This window comes from Biomphalaria glabrata, chromosome 10, assembly GCF_947242115.1.
Source record: "Biomphalaria glabrata chromosome 10, xgBioGlab47.1, whole genome shotgun sequence".
Classification (NCBI taxonomy): Eukaryota; Metazoa; Mollusca; class Gastropoda; family Planorbidae; genus Biomphalaria; species Biomphalaria glabrata.
The window spans coordinates 15,404,033-15,424,139 of NC_074720.1; the positions used below are offsets into that span (position 1 = coordinate 15,404,033).

The 20,107-nt window shown below is 39.6% G+C and overlaps 2 protein-coding genes across 6 annotated transcripts in view; both read right to left on the bottom strand.

Annotated features, from left to right (window-relative positions):
* Positions 1–22: 22 nt before the first annotated feature.
* On the bottom strand, positions 23–16,938 carry LOC106066673 (uncharacterized). Of its 2 annotated transcripts, none has more exons than XM_013225742.2 (6): positions 16,581–16,938; positions 4,406–11,890; positions 3,835–3,881; positions 3,164–3,274; positions 1,322–1,451; positions 23–151 (listed from the first exon to the last, which is right to left on the bottom strand). In XM_013225742.2, the coding sequence occupies exons 1-5, from the start codon at positions 16,759–16,761 to the stop codon at positions 1,341–1,343; spliced, it is 7,935 nt and encodes a 2,644-aa protein (XP_013081196.2). In that variant the 5' UTR covers positions 16,762–16,938; the 3' UTR covers positions 23–151; positions 1,322–1,340. The 2 variants fall into 2 exon arrangements, with proteins under 2 accessions (XP_013081196.2, XP_013081195.2); XM_013225741.2 differs by having other exon boundaries at positions 3,144–3,274.
* A 2,487-nt stretch (positions 16,939–19,425) lies between these two features.
* LOC106069894 (uncharacterized) overlaps positions 19,426–20,107 on the bottom strand; it is a 29,984-nt gene continuing 29,302 nt past the window's right edge. For all 4 annotated transcript variants that reach the window (XM_056043956.1, XM_056043957.1, XM_056043953.1 and 1 more), the window contains one exon: positions 19,426–19,795. In XM_056043956.1, the coding sequence (XP_055899931.1) occupies positions 19,724–19,795 (72 nt within the window). In that variant the 3' untranslated portion in view covers positions 19,426–19,723. The remainder of the gene's footprint in view (positions 19,796–20,107) is intronic.

A 20,107-nucleotide genomic window follows, 5' to 3' on the forward strand; every position in this document is an offset into this window, starting at 1 on the left:
CAGACTTGAACATGCTAGCATATGCCTCTATTGACGGAAGTTAGTATATTTTGTACAATATAACAGACACATGTGTTGACAGCTCCTATACAATTGCTGTAGGTTTGATCTGTTTAAGTCTGGTAGCCTTTACCTCGCCACTTTTCAAAGACTGGAAAGATAAATGTCATGAATTAGTTGTGTTTGTGTGTAATAATTATAAGTTATGTGTGTGAGAGAGTTAAGTGATGACAGCAACAAAAAGAATAAAAAAAAATTGGGGAGGGGGGGGTCACTACACAATTAAGTAGATGCTTAGAGTGTTACTTACACAGAGAATCATGTAGAATATAGAGTTAGAGTCGACTTTACCAATGGCAGGGCCCAATTTAATGGATGCTTGTGAGGCTCCACTTCTATTTTTTGTTAACAATAACAATTAATACTATTAATTAGATTATTATACCAACATTTTATTATACAACTCAGATGCAAGAGGTGCCAGTGGGTAAATACAAGTGACGTCAATCACCTGATATGTTAACCCTTTAAGTCCTACATCTTTAAAAGCCTGTGACAAGAGCCATGACTGATAGTGATATGCTAAATGTAAATTGCCATGCCCCTGCCAGACGCGAGACCAGATTGGAGCAATAGGTCAAAGGCCGGTCCTGATACGTGTTGGCATCAAACGTTATCCTGGTTAGTTAAAACTAATGCAGCATTTATGTGCTGTAAATTCGTTTGCCTGGCGACGTGACTGTAAAATGAAACATAACTTGTTGCTATGCATGAGTAACTTAAAGTATCTAATTGTAACGGACTTCGTCACCAGACATACTCTTTAGGAGAAACATGGCACAGTTTATGAGAAATGTGAATCCGTTTAAAAAAAAAAGCTGTCTACGAGGGTGTTATGAAGGCAGCAAATCGATACTTTTTCATTTCCCCAAGCAATCTTTTTCTGAGGGCAGCGTGGACTCAGTAAAAGGTTTCCGTCTGAGCTTGAACCCGTCACTTTGAGATGTAAACCAACCATTTGTTTACACTGTTCTCTTAAATTCACACATTTAAAGACTGATTTGTTTCGTTGTAGGCCTATTTATTAACTTTTGTGGTATCTACAACTGTACCTTATATAGGCCTATTTATTAACTTTTGTGGTATCTACAACTGTACCTCATATAGGCCTATTTATTAACTTTTGTGGTATCTCACATTGTACCACAAATAAGCTTATTTATTGCGTAACTTAGTAGTATATATTATACAGACAAAATACATATATATATATATTTCTGTTGAGCTTTGACGGTTTGTAGCTAAAATATAAATTTCTTACTTTAAACTCCTTTAACTGTTCAGCTCTGTCGTAAGCTGACTTCTTGAATCTCAGCATCTCCAAGAACTTGATGTTTTCCAAAGCCAGCAGCGAGTCGTAGTTGATTTTCTCTCTTCGGCGCTTCACAGAGCTGTAACGATGTAACACAATCAAGAGTTACGTAAGTAACAAGAAAAATATTACAAAATACATCCTCAAAGGAGACAAAACATTCTTTATAAAACTTGTATAGCTTGGTCTTTTAACACTCTTGTCAATAACAAATGATGAAACACTTTCATTTAACACTCTTGTCAATCACTAAAGAGAAAACACTTTCATTTAACACTCTTGTCAATCACTAAAGAGGAAACACTTTCATTTAACACTCTTGTCAATCACTAAAGAGGAAACACTTTCATTTAACACTCTTGTCCATCACTAAAGAGGAAACACTTTCATTTAACACTCTTGTCAATCACTAAAGAGGAAACACTTTCATTTAACACTCTTGTCAATCACTAAAGAGGAAACACTTTCTTTTGAAGAGCCTTTTTTATTAATGGATTATTTTTCTCTTAATAACTAATGAATGCGACATTTTTTAAAAATCCTCACAATTCTATTAAACACCAGAGTCCTATTTAAAAAATCAAAGTCCCATTTAAACATCACAGTCCGAAGTACTCCAAAAATACTCTCGTTAGATGGATTAATGGCATTTAACTATTTCATAAATATGAACATTTATATATGTAAAAGTCGATTCTCTTCACAACCATATGAAAAATAAAACTTGTCAATGACAAAATGTATTGTGAATTCGAATCTACTTGTTGACTATATTAGCTTCTAAATCAGTGATTCCCAAAGTGGTCTATATAGACCCCCAGGGGTCTACGAAGACCTCCAGGGGGTCCATGAAAGTGAAAAAGTAAATTGGGGGTCTATGAGATGTCCATGGGGGTCTACGGTAGTGAATTTCATTTAAGCAGGTCATGACTTTAATGTTCACACCCCGTTAATGTGACTATTAAAAGCACATTTAAATGATTTGTACTTTAGTTATAAATATTTGTTCTGCTATTAAAATGTGAAATTGATGTATTTAATACTTATTTAAAGAGTTACTTTTGTCTATATGTAACTAATTTTTAACAAAATGAAATCTAGATTTTACATCACAGATTATTTATTCCCTTGTCAAATAAGCGGTTGTCTAAGTGCCTTTTTATGACCATATGAAACCAATAACACTGGAGGATTATTTGAGACGATAAAGGTGATTTAAAAAATTCAAAAACTCAAAAATAAAGTTCAGAATAAACCCACACAATCTTTCTTCAACATCATATAGAAAAGATGTTGATTTGTGAGTGTCTTATAAGATCTCTCTACCTATAGCCAAATATGGAAAACACTATAGATAAAACATTGATTTTACCAGCCATTGAAGTAGTTTTAAAAACTGTTTTACATAAACGTAAATCTGATATTATGCAACAAATTTCTTTTAAGTAACACTACAGTTCAAGGGCACATCGGTGGAAAGAGCATTAAAGCTGCAAACTGCCTAATGGTCTTCTGCTCCATATTTATCCCCAGGACTCTACTCTACAACTCAATACAGTTAGAAATTAGTTTAAAACATGAGTTTATAAATCTGCAAAAATGCAATACAAGTTAAGCAGGGGGTCTACAGAAAACCAGAAAACATGGCAATGGGTCTACGAGACAAAAAAGTTTGGGAACCACTGCTCTAAATGGTTCTGTGTTGTGCAGAGAGCTACTATCTTTAGAAGCGCACACTTGACACTAGAACATTTAAAAGAAAAAATCGTACGCGGCAGTTTTGTCCATGACCTTGGCATCCATATGACAGTCAACACAGGGCTTGCTACTCTGGATGCGAGCAAAGGCTTGATTTAAATGTCTGTCTGCCTGTATGCGTTCAAACTCCTGCATAGTCATCATCTGCAAGATGAGAAAATTGTCGAGAGAAAGTTTTACAAAATCTAGACAAAACGTTAATGAATAAACTAGATCTACCTAGCCCTAACCCTTTTAAATACCGACAATAAAACTGAAGAGTTCTCCATTCAGACATTGCGCCAATGGAGCAGATGCTGTAAAGCTCATCTGTTTCTATGCTCGACGGTTAATGAGGGTGTCATAGTACCAGCACAACGACCAGCAGCCTTTACTTTCCCCAACGAATATGAGGAGGCACCCATAGAGGCTGTGTGAGCTATGCTAACAGTAATCCCTTTTTCAAAGATACATATATAATGTGTAGACATAGATTTCATAGCAATGTTAATAACACAATTTTTGTCGCCTATGGTGAAAGCTACATAAAAGAAAATTAAGCTATATAAACGAAAACTAAGCCCACTATGGTAGAAGCTACATAGAAACTAAACTCCGCTGTTGTGAATATTATAAATACGCTTGAAAAGTACGGCATAGATTTAGTAGCCTTAAAAAAAAGACATTCTTCTATCTTGAAATAAATAGCTTAATGATAAACTTACTTTAGTAGCTTTTGATTTTTTGGAAACATGGTCTCTGAGCTTCAGAGCTGCGGAAATACAACAGAAACACACACTTTCAAGACCAACGTAATGGCTGCTAAGCAAAGCTAGATTTGCCTAGTAATCGCGCTTTGAAATCCTTTTTTTAATGTTCAAATAATAAACACTTTACATTTGATACTTTAACATCCATAGGGCTGAAGACTTAGTGCCCATCTATTAACATCAGTTAACAAGAATGTTGTGGTCTGAATAAGGATTAAGTTTCTTCACTTTTAAAAAAAAAAAAAAGGGGGGGGGGCATTCATTTAAAAGTAACGAGCAAATCTTGGTTTCCATTGGGCTCGAACTAGGAACCCTTCGTTTGTTAGCCAAGATTCCTAATTCCTCAGGTACTACGTAACACCAAGTAATAATTGGAGGTGGAAGAAATAATCTTAAGTAGCAAAGATTTTACTGATTATATTAGATAGTAAATGTAAATTTTTCTTTCAATAAAAATAATTATCGCTTTGTTCATATTCAATGCAGATAAGGAGCTTTATGTACTCACGTAAAGATAAGGTCTTACCGCTGATTCGTTGGCGTGATAACTGAGTCATCTTGGAAATCTCTAGTTCTTGGTCCTTCTTGTTCGTCCCATGATCTTCCTTGACCTCGCCTGAAGCTGGACTGACCGCAGCGCTGTTGCTAGCAAGCATTACTTCCTCTTTATTTTCTGTGGAAAAATCTCCAGTGCCCATGGAAACTTCGCCCTTGGGTTTGTCGCTACTCTCATCCTGTTGTCTAGGTGAGCTCTTCAGTCCTCTAAACGCGAAGCTCAGAAAACGTTGCCTCTGGCTTGATGCTTTTTCCGTCTGTGTGAAGTTCGAAGGTTTTTGTGTGGACAGTTCGTTCGGACGCACAGCTACTGGAGTTTTCCGGTCCGATTCAGAACCGCGCTGTGTAGCGACATTTCTCAGAAAACAGCGTCTGGCAGTGGCGAGACAAGGCGCGAGACGTTCATGCTTCACTGGATCTTTGGAGGAAGGCTCAGAATTTTCGTTTGTTTTGGTTGCTGGCATAACGCGAGGGCTTAATTTATGACCACACTGACCAGTCTTTGTTCCTTGGTCCAAATGTGCAATTGTCCTGTTGAAAATATTGGATTTACCTTCTCTATTGTTTGCTGTTGGAGCGTATGGTTGTCTTCGTTTTTCCAGAAGTACACCTTGTTGACCGCTATCTGTAGACCTCGCAGTTAAGTTAGCTGCTTTTAACGTATCACAAGACCTTTCGGTAACATCGATATTTTGTGAAACACAGGTATCATTCGCTGGAGATTCTGTTAAAGATTGGTAGGCCTTGCATTCTTCATTTTGTAAATGTTTTCCGATGGTTGGTGCTTTTAAGGATGGAGTCCTTGAAACGAGAGGTTTGGACATGTGGTCACCACAGTTGTTTCCTGTGCTGCGAGGTCTGTTCCACGAAATGGTTTCTTTGACTACATTCAGCGATCGACTGTCTTTAGCCAGAGTGGATCCTTGCTTGACAGTAGCTGTCATCTCTGTGAGTCGTTGCCGGTTCAAGCTTTCCTTAGGGTCTACTCGAGCCACTGAGCTAACGCTTGAAGATGAGCAGCTGGTCTTGCCACTGAACAAAGAAGAACAACTGCTGCTATGATTAGAAAACTTGTCAGCTTGACCATTGGAGCTTATTTTTATTGACATTAAGCTTCCTTCATTCGCTCCCAGGACTTGCAATGGAACGTGTTTCGAATTGTTGGAACGAACGGAATTCCTGCTGGGGCATAATTGAATATCTTTTAAAATGCAACTTTTGGAGGAGTCGCTATGAGGTTCTGACTTCATGCTGGCCAAAGAACATGAGGAAGTAGCTCTTGAAGTGTTCTTACTTTTGACGGAGTTTGATTTCGTTCCACTTCTAGATAATAGAGCCGCATTCTGTGCGTGTTCTTGGCAAAACTCAGACGACTGTGTTAATGCTACTAGCTGAGTCGTGCATTCATGAGCTATTTCCTGAAGCTTGTTATGATCATGCTCATACATTTCAGTCGACTGGCAAAAATCTGAAATTTTATTTAGCCATACGTCAGTGGCGTCCAGAATTACTTTAGCGACGGGAATCATATCATCATTTTGATTCAGTTGGATCTCTTCTGAAGGACCTTCTTCCAGCAAGCACTTAGACTTAGATGATGTGCTGGAGCGGCTTGTTCTTTTAACACTCTTGTCAATGACTAACGAGGAAACACTTTCTTTTGAAGAGCCTTTTTCATGAATGGAAATATTTGAGTCAATTTGCTGGTGGAATTTTTCATCTGGCATTGATTCGTCTCGCCCATCATCTGCGTCTCTATCCAAATCTTTACCACTTTGGCCTTCCCATGTAGCTCTTCCCTCATTGTTTGCTCGAAAGACCTTATCGTCCATTTCTGACAACGCTATGCCCGTCGCAATGGGATCTTTGAAATCTGTGTTGTCAGCAGTGACTTGACATTGGGCGGCATCTTCTAGATATTGCGATGTGGTTTCAAGCTTTGTGACTCTCCTCTTTACCTCTTCGTTGTCGGAGCTCACTTTTTCATCTTGGTTTACGACTTCATTTAAACATGAACTGTCATCGTCATCCAAACAATGCTTCGTTAAGCTCTTTACATCAGATGTTAAACCTTCTGACATATCATTCACTGACTTATCATCGACTGACTTATCATCGACTGACTTATCATCGACCGACTTATCATTGACCGACTTATCATTGACTGACTTATCATCGACTGACTTATCATCGACTGACTTATCATCGACCGACTTATCATTGACCGACTTATCATTGACTGACTTATCATTCACTGACTTATCATTCACTGACTTATCATTCACTGACTTATCATCGACTGACTTATCATCGACTGACTTATCATCGACCGACTTATCATCGACCGACTTATCATTGACCGACTTATCATTGACTGACTTATCATTGACTGACTTGACATTGACTAAATTATCATTGACATTTATAAAGATTTCATTAGAAGTAGTTTCACCTTCGTTTTCCCCACAAATAACATTCGAAGAAGATCTTTGAATAAGACATCCTTTATTGCATTCTATTAGTTCACGACTATTGATGCTGCTTTTAACAGGCTCATCACAGAGCGCTGTGGGTTCTGTCTCTTGAATGGTATCAATATCACCGTCTCTTTCACTATTTTCCTCTTTATTGAAGTCGCACGTATCATGAACTTCATTTGTTAAACATTCTCCCTTCCAACTTTCCAATCTCTCCTCTACGTTCAGAGCAAATACATTATCATTGACATAGCTCTGGTCATGCGAACAAAGCGTAGAACTAGATTCAAAATCTCGCAGATCAACTTCTTTAGATTTTGAGTCCAAGACTAGCAGCTTGCTAATAAGCTCTTCCGGCTCAAACGTTGGACCAGATCGAGGCACAGCTGTGCAGAAGTCACTATCTGATTGGCCATTCTGTTCGTCATACCCAGGTGAACAAGCGCCGGGTCGAACGCCATCAAATATTTCGCTATCGATAATACATTCTGTGCTGGGTTGTTGTGTAGTTTGAAACATCAAGCCATTTATTTCTGAGACGTCCATTGTTTCGTTAAGTATCCCGGTGTATGTTTGAATCACGCAACCTGAACAGGCCTTTGCTTCGCCAGTTTCACTTTTCAGGTAACGATCAAAAGTTAGAAAGTCTTGCTGGGCTACTTCAGACTCACCTATACGCCGATGGGTCGAATCCTTATTAGTTTCTTCTGTTTCGGAATTATTATCTTTGTGTGTTTCGACAGACTCAGAATAATATCTAAACTGAGCCGACTCTTCATTGTCGTGGATGTTGCAAACATCTTTATCTGATTTTATACAAATGTCTAAGTTGATACGACTCTGAGATAAGCTGCCAAGGTCTTCATCTTTTGTAATTTCAGTGGTGACATCTACCTGGCCCTCGCACTTCACATCAACAGATCCCAAGTCAAATTCCCTTTCATTATTTCTGCCTTCAAGTGTGGACAATAATGTTTGGTCCACTTTATTTGGCTCAAACATGAAAACATTAGGACACATTTCTCCCAGCTCATTAACTGCGCAGACTGTCTGTTCGTTAGTTTGAACTCTATTGCTCCCATGATCCCCCTGCGCATAATCAAGGTCAGGTTTGCTGCAAGCTTTGAGCTCTTCAACAGGCTGATAGGTTTTGTCCCCTTCTCCTTCAGGCTGGTAAAAATGTGTCTCCTGTGACAGGAACGTCTCCACTCTATCAGTGAACACTGATGTCAACTCTGAAATGACATTCACTTCTACGTCTTCGCGGGCAGTCTTAGCGATCTCATTCGGTGTTATCTGCATTTCGTCGCAGTTGGTAGCTGAAGCCAGGTCTTCCAAGGGCTGACTTTGATCCTGCCCTAGACCATATGGGCTAAGATGTTCGTCTGAGACCAAATCAGGCGGATGATGTATATCTTTGGTCTCGTGATATACAAGCTTTGATCTATTATCTTCCTTATCACGCTTATCTTCTAGTTGGTTGACATCCCGTGTTTCATCAACAACTACATTTTGTGTGAATCTATTTATAGCAGACGTTGCATCAATGCTGCATGACACTGTTTCTTCTGCCGCAATTGGAATGTATTCAGACAGAGACACATTGTTTAAGGTCTCCATTCTAAACTGTTCAGACTTACTAATAATTTCTTCTTTATCGGCTACCTTATGCATACTGTCAAAAACAGATTCTATAATTTCATGTCTTGCAAAATCTTCAGCAGAATTCGAATATTCGGACTGCGTTTCCATCAAGGGGACTTTTTGAGATTTAGTGCATGTATTGTCATTCATTTCACGGACCAACATATTTTCAACATTTTCATTTCTTGATGTCTTTATAATTAATGTCGACTTACTAGCACTAAAGGGAATTAAGTTTCTGATATTTTCGCAGTTCATAGAAGTTACTTGCTTGTCAATAATTTCATCATTCTGAACGATTATGTAACTTTGTTCAGTGCATGTTTCGTCGTGTTCGCAATCTTGACCTTTGACATGTTCTACGTCACGACCACACAGATTGCTGGACTCTTTGTTTTCATCGTCTGCAAAGTCTGAGTTACCTCCCTTTGTTTTATCATAAGGCACTTTATGAATAATGTTCTCGTCCGATAATTTTCTCAATGTTGGTGAAACAGAAATGCGAATTGTCTGAGACTGATGTTCCTCCATTGTGTATACCTGGCGGCTCTCAGCTTCACAGCCATGCATCTCTTCACTCAGCTCAATCTGGTCATCCCAACATACTTCATTAGAATCTCCAGCCACCGCATCGTGTCTGACAGCAAGACTGTTTCTCTCTTTTTGCTCTTCAAAGCAGCCACCGTCACAATCAGCTTCCCTTTGATTGGAGGATTTTTCTTTTAAAATGTCATCTCTATTTGTAAGACTGAGTTGAGATTCGTGGAGATTGTCAATTATTTGAATGGGTACGTCGTACTTCTGTAGGCCAACAAGACTTGAAGTATTGAACTCATTTCCTTCAGCGACTTCCTCTTGGTGGAAACTTGTTTGACTATTGGCAGAGTTCGTTTCATTCAAAACGTTCACAGGGGAAAGCTCATCTTCAGACTTCAGCTTTTTGTTTGTATCAACCCTTTCACTATTCAACTGGTGTTGATGGTCAATGTCATTTTCCAAGTGGTCGTCCAGTGATCTGAGTTTCTCCAGAGTGTCGTTAGTCTCACAGCTGGTTACCATGATGACTTTATCGCCGTTGTCCGTGCCCCAAGGAGACAAGGCAGTATCCGTTTCAGCTTGATTTGATTCTTGGTTGAAAGACTCTTCTCGACCATTCGCGTGTAGCTGTGGGATATTATCCGTTATGATGGTGTTTTGCAGCCTCGTATTGGTGCTTTCATCTACAATCAGCGTGTCGTTGACGTGCAAATCTACTCTCAAATTACAAGAAGAAGCCACAGCAACAGTCACTATATCTTCAATAGCCTGAGCCACTTCGAAGGGCTGGTATTCTTTATTGCCTTCCTCTGTTAACGTGTTGATCTGATCATTAGTTTCATGAACGACATAGTTCTCAGATTTTGGCTCATCGCTTTCGCTCGTCAGATGCAGCCTAGTGTTTATCATGTCTGTATCACAAACTTCGAATGGCACACCACAGAAATTGCCACAATCTAATGCGCTCTGTTGTGAGTTTTTACTAAGGTTACTTTGCACTTCCAAGTTGTCTGAGTCCTCCTTCGAGGATCCTGAGTCCTCCTTCGAGGATCCTGAGTCCTCCTTCGAGGATCCTGAGTCCTCCTTCAAGGATCCTGATGGCAACATTGCGCACAAATCGGCATACTCGTTATCGATGCAAGATTTGTTGGCGACAAAAGGCTCCCCCACGTCATCGTGAAGACTTGCCTCCTTTGGTGGAAGCGTCACTGTGTTATCCAAATAATTGTCCATTGCGAATACTTTCGCGTTGGATTGTGTGTCACATTCGAAACTGTTTTCATTGTCAACTTCGGGACTGGATCTAGAGGCGAGAGACTCTGAGCTGACATCGTCTCCGGTCTTCTCAACAGAGCTTTCTTCGTTGTGAAACTCATTATCTCTACTGCACCTGTCTTCAGGATCATTGGCGGAAGAATGGCGACCTTTCTGAGACGCTTTCGACACGTTCATCCCGTTGAGGCTCTCTACAGTATTTGGACCCATTCCTTTGTCTCTAAAGCCGCCAATGACTTGATCAAGTAGGGCATCTGCATCCTGTTCGGTTCTTTCCTTATTAATTACCATAGACTCTTTGATCAACGCAAAATCTAGACTGCGAAAATCGTTTTCCGCAGAAGCTAGTTCCTCCTCATCTTGTGCGACATCCTCGTTTGAAGCAGAGCTGTTTGGGTGGCTAGTAGGACTCTGGTAAGATGTTTCCTTTTGAGAGCTGCCGTCAGCGATTAAGTTTGGGCTGATTTCGTCAATGCCCTTGTTGATTATACTTGCTGGGGAGAGGTCAACATTGTTTACTGGTAAGGAAATTTTGATTTCACGCCTAATGGAAGACGACGCAGTCTTTAAGCTTTCGGCCGTCGTGTCGTCATCATTGCTGGAACCCACATCGTGCATATTGCTTTCCACTGTACACGCGTACTCGCTGTACACAACGTCGTTCTGTACGAATGGAGAACTTTTTTCCGGATACGCCTCTGGGTTGGTGGCGTTGTCAAGATCGCTTATCGCAGATTCCAGCATGAACTCGTTAGAACTGTCCTGTCCTGTGGAGCTCAACGGTGCAACTCTCAATGGGTTGTTATAATTTCTAGGGGGTGACTGAATCGACTCACCTGGATCACGCCTATGATCTTGAGTTGACCCCGCAATCGCCGCGCTCTCGTGCTGCTCTACATCTGTTGTGTTTAGACTAGTCTGGCCCTGTGTACTGGCTCCTGCCGGCTGCGTTGCAACTGCTGTTGGTGGCAAAGCATTGTTAGCAGGAGGACCTGCAATAGTATTTGGATCCAGCGTTATGATAAATTCGAAAGCTTCGTCCATGATGCCGACGTTATCATCTGGCAGCCCATAGTCCAGTACAGCTGGGCGCTGGACCATACCTCGGCGACTAATCCCTCGGCCCCTGGCCAGTGAGTTCACTTGCCTGTCTTGCCTTTCGTCATCGTTGTTCACGTTGATGTCGCCAAAGACAACATTCCTACAGCTCCCCGCCTCCTCCTTGACCTCATTAAGTGATGCCACTTTAACGGTGTTTGTATTTTCTTCGATGGGTTTTCCAAAAACGTAATCCTCATCCCTGCAAGCGTCGGTTGGTTCATTGTCTTCCAGACTACATGGTCGGCTGCTACCTATACAATCAGAACCATTCTCGCCGGAAGTCACACATGCTGTCGAAAGGTCAGCGACCTGTTCATTCTTGCTACTGGCGCCATTATTAATAGCTTCCTCTGTGTCCTCTGATGAGTCACTTCCGTTGTCGTTACAAACAGCGTTGTTGGAGTTTTTGTTTTTGTCTGATACTAAAATATTTGGAAAAGACAAAAGTACCATAGATATGTGTAACTAGGTTTACGTGTGTACACATTAAACAGGACATTTAAGTTCCCAAAGCAAGAAAATTTTTTAAAAAGCACTACTAGAAAGGTAAGTCGAAAGACGGCAAGAATCAGGCAGCAATTCAACTACCATACACCTTATTAGGTTCTAACATATTATTGTAATTGCTCTATAGAGCTAATTAATTCGTTGTTAGAACTGAGTTGCTGTGAGTTCAAGACAGTATCTAGAAAAATGTCCAAGATAATTAGTTACCTGTAATTAATTGACTTATTAGTTAATTTGTTTTTATTATTGATTTTTTATGAACAAGTGTGCAAAGTTTCAGCGTGATCCTGAGAATGGGAGTGGGAGAAATAATATGTACAAACGTTTTACCAGACAGACAGAATTCATATAAGCTTTGTAAAAAGGTCTAAACAGTCCAGGAGTTACTGTTCAAAGTCTAAGACAGCTTCAACTGTAGAATAGTGTTACAAAAATACAGAATATATAAATAGTATTTGGTGACAAAGAATTTCACTATCAACCGAATGGTTTCAGTTAAACTTGAAGTATAAGCAATAGTGCATTGGTCTTATAGTTTAGAACATAACTAGCATTAACAGGAGAAACAGCTTCTTCTCGAAAGAACTTTTTATAAACTGTCGAAAACCACAAATGTAAGCCTCGAGCAACCGAGAGAGCAGGATTACATTCTATGACCAATTATTAGACCATAGTTACTTTGAATTTCAAACATCAGATCTACACCTATTTCTTTTTGTGGACACGTGGAAATATGAGTGACGTTTTCTTTGCTGCCTTCATGCGCTCAGCAAACACAAATCTGTTCGAGTTGGGATTCAAACTCAAGCTCTCTTTATAGGTAGCCAATTAGTGTATACCACTCAGCCACACATCCAGGGGCGGACTGGCTATATGGGCAAACGGGCAAATGCCCGGTGGGCCGGTACCAAATGGGCCGGTCTGGTCGCGACCAAAGAAAAAAAAAATTCAATGCAGACAACTTTAAAAAAAAAAGTGACAGCAGCAAGACACAAAGGCCCGAACACGTTTTCTTGTTTTAGTTTATTGCAATTAATTTTGTTTGAAATTCAACAAGAATATCAACAAACAAACAAAAATACACTATTCACTGTACGTATTATCATTTGCAAAACCTTAAACCGTACTTTCTGCTATGCACGAGCGGCATTGACTACTTTGATGTCTTCGAGGTTGTGTTTGGCCTAATCATTTTGCTGGTCGGCATGGGCCTTTGATAGCACTCCCATTTTGTTTTGCTCCTTCCCTCCCCCGGCTTTGGTTCCAATGAAATTTAACCAAAAAGATAAATGAGAGAGGTTAAGTTAGAAAACATTGATATAACGCAGCAAAAATATAAAATAAATAAAATATAGGCGCGACAATTATATCTTTAACAATACTTAATAGAAATTAACTTAAACACATATACACAGCCGGGAAATTGCAAACCGCCCAACTTATTCACAGCTCAGTATGGGTATAAAGCTCTACTTTCTGCGACTTGAAAAGAAAAAGTAAGTTTCTTTTTTTATTTTTAATAGCATAGATCTAAAAATACTACACTTAGGGCTTACAAAAAAAATTATTTGATTAAAAAATAAATCTAGATCTAAATCAATTTTTACACTAGTATAATTAGTGGCAAACTTATGCTTCGTAATAATAATAAGGCTAGTCTTCGAATACGAAGATTAGTGAGGAATGCAGTATTTTCAGTGGCAGCGCAGCCCCAGCTGAGACCTACATATTTGCCACATCCAGGGCAAACATAACCATTGTCCGCAGGTGGTCCATTTAGTTTTTCTTTTCGCCGTCTGCGTTTGTCCTCGGCAGCAGATTTTCTTTTGGTCTCAAATGTGTATCCCGCGGCCTTCGTGAGTGACCTCCAGCTGTCTCGTTCTGAGACCGCATGCAACCAGGTGCTCTCTTCTATGTCAGCCAAGGAAAGTTGACGCCTAAGCTGGTCTTTGAAGCAATGCCGTGGGGCGCCTCCGTTACGTCGACCATCTTTACCTCACCAAAAAAGACTGCATTTGGCATACGTTCGTCTCCCTTACGGGATACGTGCCATGCCCAGCGTAACTGTCGGACCAAAAGAAGTCCCTCTATACTGTGCGGTCTTGCCACCGTATGTCCACGATAGAGCGCAAGCATCTTTGGTGGAAGCGCTCAAGAAGTTTTAGATGTTTCCTGTACAGTGTCCATGTCTCAGAGCCATACCGAAGGGTTGAGAGAACAACAGCCTGGTAGACACTGATTTTTGTAAGCAGGCGGAGCGATCTGTTCTGCCAAACTCTCGCCTGAAGGCGTCCAAAAGCGCTACTGCCCCTGGTCAGACGGTTATCAACTTCCCTTGAAAGTGAGGCGTCATTTGACACTATACTAACTACCTAGATAGGTGAAGTGGTCTACCACATTAAGGGGCTGTCCATTTACGGTGATCCTTGGGGCTGAGTATGTTTTATTGGGTGACTTCTGGAACATGACTTCTGTTTTCCCGAGGTTTATAGATAGACCGAAAGAGGCGGCAGCGTATGCACATTCGTTTACCGCGTTCTGGAGATCATGTTCATTGTGAGCTAGCAGGGCGCAATCATCGGCATAGAGAAGCTTAGTTATGACCATCTCCTTTGTTTTTGTATGGGATAGTAGACGTCGAAGATTGAACACATTGCCGTCAGAACGAAACCGGATATAGATGCCTTCGTGCAATCGCTGCCTCATTTGACCCAGCATTACGCCAAAGAAGATAGCGAATAGAGTAGCAGCAAGTACACAGCCCTGCTTCACGCCATTTTCAATTGGGAAGTGATCAGAAAGGGCACCATTGTGTCTGATCTGCCCTCTTTGTCCCACGTGAAGCTGCTTGAGAATGGATGGGAATATAGATGGGCATCCCAGCATGGCTAAAATCCTCCACAAACCATCGCGACTGACTGTGTCGAAAGCCTTAGTGAGGTTCACAAAGGCAGCGTAGCAGCGTATAGGTTTAAGTTCTGCTCTTTGCATTTTTCTTGTAATTGTCGCAGAACAAATATCATGTCAGATGTACCTCTACCGGCTCAGATAAGACCTCCTCCACTAAAGAGTGGGTTAGTCGGTCGAGCAACTTAGTATGAAGTCATTAATGATGAAAATTATTACAATAATTACAATAATTTATATAGCGCTGTCACATCCGATATTTAATGAAAGGAGATTTATATTTTAAATAATGGGTCATGGTATATTCCTATACAAATCGCGTTTTTGAGAATGTACTAGGAGGAAGCAAGAGCTTTTCACATTAAGTAAATGCCTCTCTAACCGTTCTAATTTCTCTCATCTTATAATGGAATGGGTTGCCTGAGTCAGCCAGGAAAACCAATGATTTAGCATATTTGAAGTCACAGATCAACATACATGATTAGATTGACACATAAAATGCGTAAGACGTAACAATCTTATTTTTTGAAGAAACGTCTGTAATCTATAAGTAATACCAAAGAGCTTCAAACTCATTAGGCTGCTATTGTATTGTTTATAGTTTTCAGACTACATACATGTATAAATAGAATACATTATGTAATCATACGAATGCATACATCCAGTTTTCAAACTTTATATAATTTGTAGAGAATTAGGCTTACACCTATAATATAACACATGGGAGTAGCCTGGAGGGGAAGGTCTTCAAAGCATCACTTGCCTCAGACCTCATTGTCTGAAAGGGAAACTTTACTTACTGCGAACTTAAGCAAACTAGTCACCAAATTTCACGAGCGTAGCCAAAAGGGGTTTTGTGGTTACCCTCCCCCTCTAATACAAAAACTAAAGCATTTTACCATTTTATACCAGTCGCTGGACTCCATTGAATAGAAGATTTGGTTTATGAATTTTTTTAGTGGAAGAATAGCAGGCTAATTGCACTGTATCTACCTCAGAATATGCATTTTTAAAGCTTAAAATAACGGAAACGATGCTTTGTTCCGGGACCCCACTAAGGGGAGCTCACAGCGCTCCCCCGGACTCCCTACCTGCCCTTTGGCGGTGTGTACTGTCTTTCCACTAATTAAAGGAAGAGAGTATTCTAGGGTAAAAAAACGTTTGAAAGAATGAAAGATAAGAATGTAATGAAGATTAATTACATACACACACACACTAATATATATATATAAAGTGGGGTAAAAATCCCCCCCCCCCCCCGAAAATATATGACATGCCATTTGTGGGCCGGTTTATATGGTAATGCCCGGGCCGATTTTGATACCCAGTCCGCCTCTGCACACATCCCACAAGACAGTAAAACTAAACTGGCCAAAAAACAACAACAGAAAATGTCCACACTGAGTTGCAAGAACACTGCTTAGATCATCTAAAATATTTATTGTTAGGATTGATGATTTTATCTTTTACAAACCTTTGGTTGAGAATTTAAATAGTGTCCAGAAGTTCACTAAATTCACTTTAATTAATGGATTTGCCTAGAACATAGATCTATATTTTGATAGATATGAATCCAGATCTAAATTAATCCTACAACAAAATAGAAATAATAGCAAGATAAGCTAGATTTAATCTTTAAAGATCTCAAATAAAATTTGGTCCAATGCTTACAGTACCACGTTTAAGATTACACATTACCTTGTCCCATTGAATCCCTCGTGTCATTGGCCAGATGACGGCTGACTACTCTGCCTACTTCTAGAGAGATGGCCATGTCTACGTGAGAAGAATGGGACAACTTCGTCCAAGAGCTAACTTCTTTGTCGCTCCGATAGAACCTCGCACTTCGGACAGACCTCCTGCGACCATTTAAAGACATTTCCAACTTTTCAGGTTGACCCGTCTTTCGCTATTTCATCCATTAAGAGATTTTGTTTTTCATATTTTAAGAACTAGAAATGAAAAATACTATTAACAATTTGACGCCAGCACATGAATGAGGGGGAAAAAGACGCCAATGATAATGTTGGGCTGACTTCCGGCCTCTGACGTCATGCATCAGGTTCGCACAAAAATGAATGAAAATTGACATTTGTTTGCGCACTGCTTGAAGAGAAACAATAATTGGAGGAATTTGTACGATGCGTTCTTTTCATCTGGTAATTTAAACGCACAATTACAGAGGAGGATCCTAGCCATGGAATCAAAATGCTGGCATCTTATACACGTGTAAAGATCGCATCACAAATGAGGAAATTCAAATAATGAATCGCAATGCAATCTGACCATACGATGACCCTCTGACCAGCATGATAAGACTTACGGCCATCACAAGGTCCTCAGGGATTACAAAGACCTTTCTGCAGGGAACAGTTCCAAGAAGAGATAGATGAATGAAGGGATAAGAAGACCTAAAGAAATGTACAGGCATGTCAGTTGAAGAGATTTTAATGCTGTCGAAAGACAGAGGAATGGAGATAGGTATTTAAAAGATCCTGAGTGGTGCCCCAACGGTGCAAAAGCCCAAGGCACGGGTTAAGATGAAAGGTACTTTTCATCTAGGAACTCTTTTATCATCATCATTAAAGAATGACATAGCAGTGTAATAGTGTCATAAAATATAATATTTTTCTAACTTCAAGCTCGATTTAATGCCATTACAGCATGAAATGGGTTGCCTGATTCAGACATGAAAACCAATGACTTAGCAGAGCAAGTCTTTAATTAACATGCACGCCTAGATTAACATATAGATACACGTAGGACGTAATTATCTTCTTTTTATTCATGATAGAATGTCAATACTTTGAAAGATCCAGACATACATGCAATAAAATGTGGGAATCACTACATGCAAAGAATGCATTATTTGGGCCTAGCATGCTTCAGGCTTAAGCACAGAATTATGACCTTGACCTTAAAAAACTCTTTAAACACTACTATAATTTTGGATTCGACTACTTATTTGAAATCAGGCTCTGACTATCTCGTTGTCAATCGGTTTCAGCTTTTGAAGCTCCAGGTCCTAGAGGCATCAGTAAAAGAAATTTCGTTTGGCTTAAAGCCTTTACCACACGAGCAGGTAGTAGATTTCTTTTAAAGAGGCTCTTTAGGGCGTAAGGGGGGGGGCACTGGCAAGGGGGGTAGCACTTTTGATGGTCCGGCATGCTGACCCTTCGAGTGGACTGGTCCCATCCCAGCCCTTAAATCTCTCTTTCCTTGAACTAGCGGACCAAACCTTGCGAGGGGATAGTGTTCTCGACTGAGGTCACCGTCCAGTGCAGAGGAGTCTCAAGATGGACTACAACGGCCACATGTTCAGGACCTAATTGTAATCGGCTGTGGTCAGGGATGGGTACCACATGGCAAGCATCTAGCCCTCGTTACACTGCATGAAAAAAAAAACAGAAGGGAATGGGGAAAGACGGTCGACAGATCATGTGTGGTGCCCCGAGGTTCAACAGACTAAGGTGAAATTGATTTAAAAACATCTCGGATTGTTTTCTATACTGTGGTAGAAGAAACCTTGAGGCTATAACAGCCTTGAAATTATGTACAGTGTAAGCTTGAAAGGAATGATGTTGAGCTTATTATTCTATCATCATCATCATATCAACAATGTTAACTACAACAGTACAAAGAAATAAAAGGCAATGAAAGCCAAAACAAAAGTAAACATTCAAACCAATGTAAAAACTAAAATTTCACAATTAAATTTCAAGTAGACAAATTGTCATTATGTCCATCTGTACACTCTATAAGGTCGGAAAGTTCGTAGTAGCCAATGAAAGGCTGACATTTCCTAATGCCATGGGCGGATCCACACGTTGAATCTTTGGGTTGTAGCCCCACTTGGTAAACGCCGAGCCCTCCAATTCGAATTGATATCGTACAACTTTTAGATATTTTTGTTTATAGAAGATGCATTTCAAAAGTGATCACGGTAACATTCACACAGATACCCCCCCCACCCCTTTGTTCTCCCCCCCATCCCTTTCCCAACTGGCCCAAACAAATAATAGGACCATAGCGTTTTGAGAAAGCTAAAATGAAATGGAGCTAAAATATTACTATTTGTAAAAATATTTCTAATCGCACATATTTATTATTGTTAGTCTAGATCTATTATAAATTTAATAACACGGCTGATCCAAAGTAATTGTTACATTGACACTTAATATAAGCTTTTTTTTTTTTTTTTTTTAATTATAGGTCTACATAAATTTGAAGAGTCTCATAGTGACTACGTTTTGTAGGAACATTGTGGCGACAGACAATGGTAGACAGTGAATAAGAGTTAGCTAAGTGTATATCTACATTGAGTTTATACGCTCCATAAATGTCTCTTTGGAATCTAGATTCTAATTTTCCAATCAATACGTCTCTATACAAGTCTAAAAACCAAAACTCCGATTTGATTGAATAGGAAAATGAAGTCAATGTAAACAAAATAAAAATAGAAATATTGAATGGAATAAAATTCTTCAAAGAAAAAACTTAAAATCCCTCCAAAAAATGGAAAACTATTCAACGTTAACATTGGTAAGCTTAGAAAACATTTATTCTGTCAGTATATGCAGTGTCTAGATCATAAACTTCAGATGATAGAAATCTTCACTACATTCATTGTCTATTTTATTTATTTCGTACAGATTATATGAACATTTTAGAGAACATTGTCGTGTATCCTATGTGGTTTATTGACCAAACTAGATGACTCTCTTACAACTATTGACCATATACACATGTATTCTTTTTCTAGTTGTGACGAAACTTCAACATTGCCAACCAGACAATAGACTGGCTTGAGACCCGGATGTAGGAGCCTATCTGGGAGAATGTTACGACTTGGATCTGTAACGAGGGGCATAGGGTGGCTCCCTGTTTTTACACATGAGGTCGATCTTCTGAGTCTGGAGAAAGAAAGAGACATTCTCTATGTAGGTCAGTCACATTTACGCATGTATTGCACTGCTTCTGTTATATTAGCAAAATGTATGCTAGCATATACTCATTCGGATCTGTGTCATTATATAATGCCTCCAGTCCAGTTTGATATTGTAACAGTGAGATACGCTGGTCACCGAGAAATAATTTAATTATTTATTTAAATGTTAATACAGAGTGACTTGTATGACGTCATCAAGGTTTTTTTTTAAAGCGAGGCTATTAACGCTTTTAGGTCATAGAGACTTTATGATTACGTCTTAGTTCATAGAGAATGT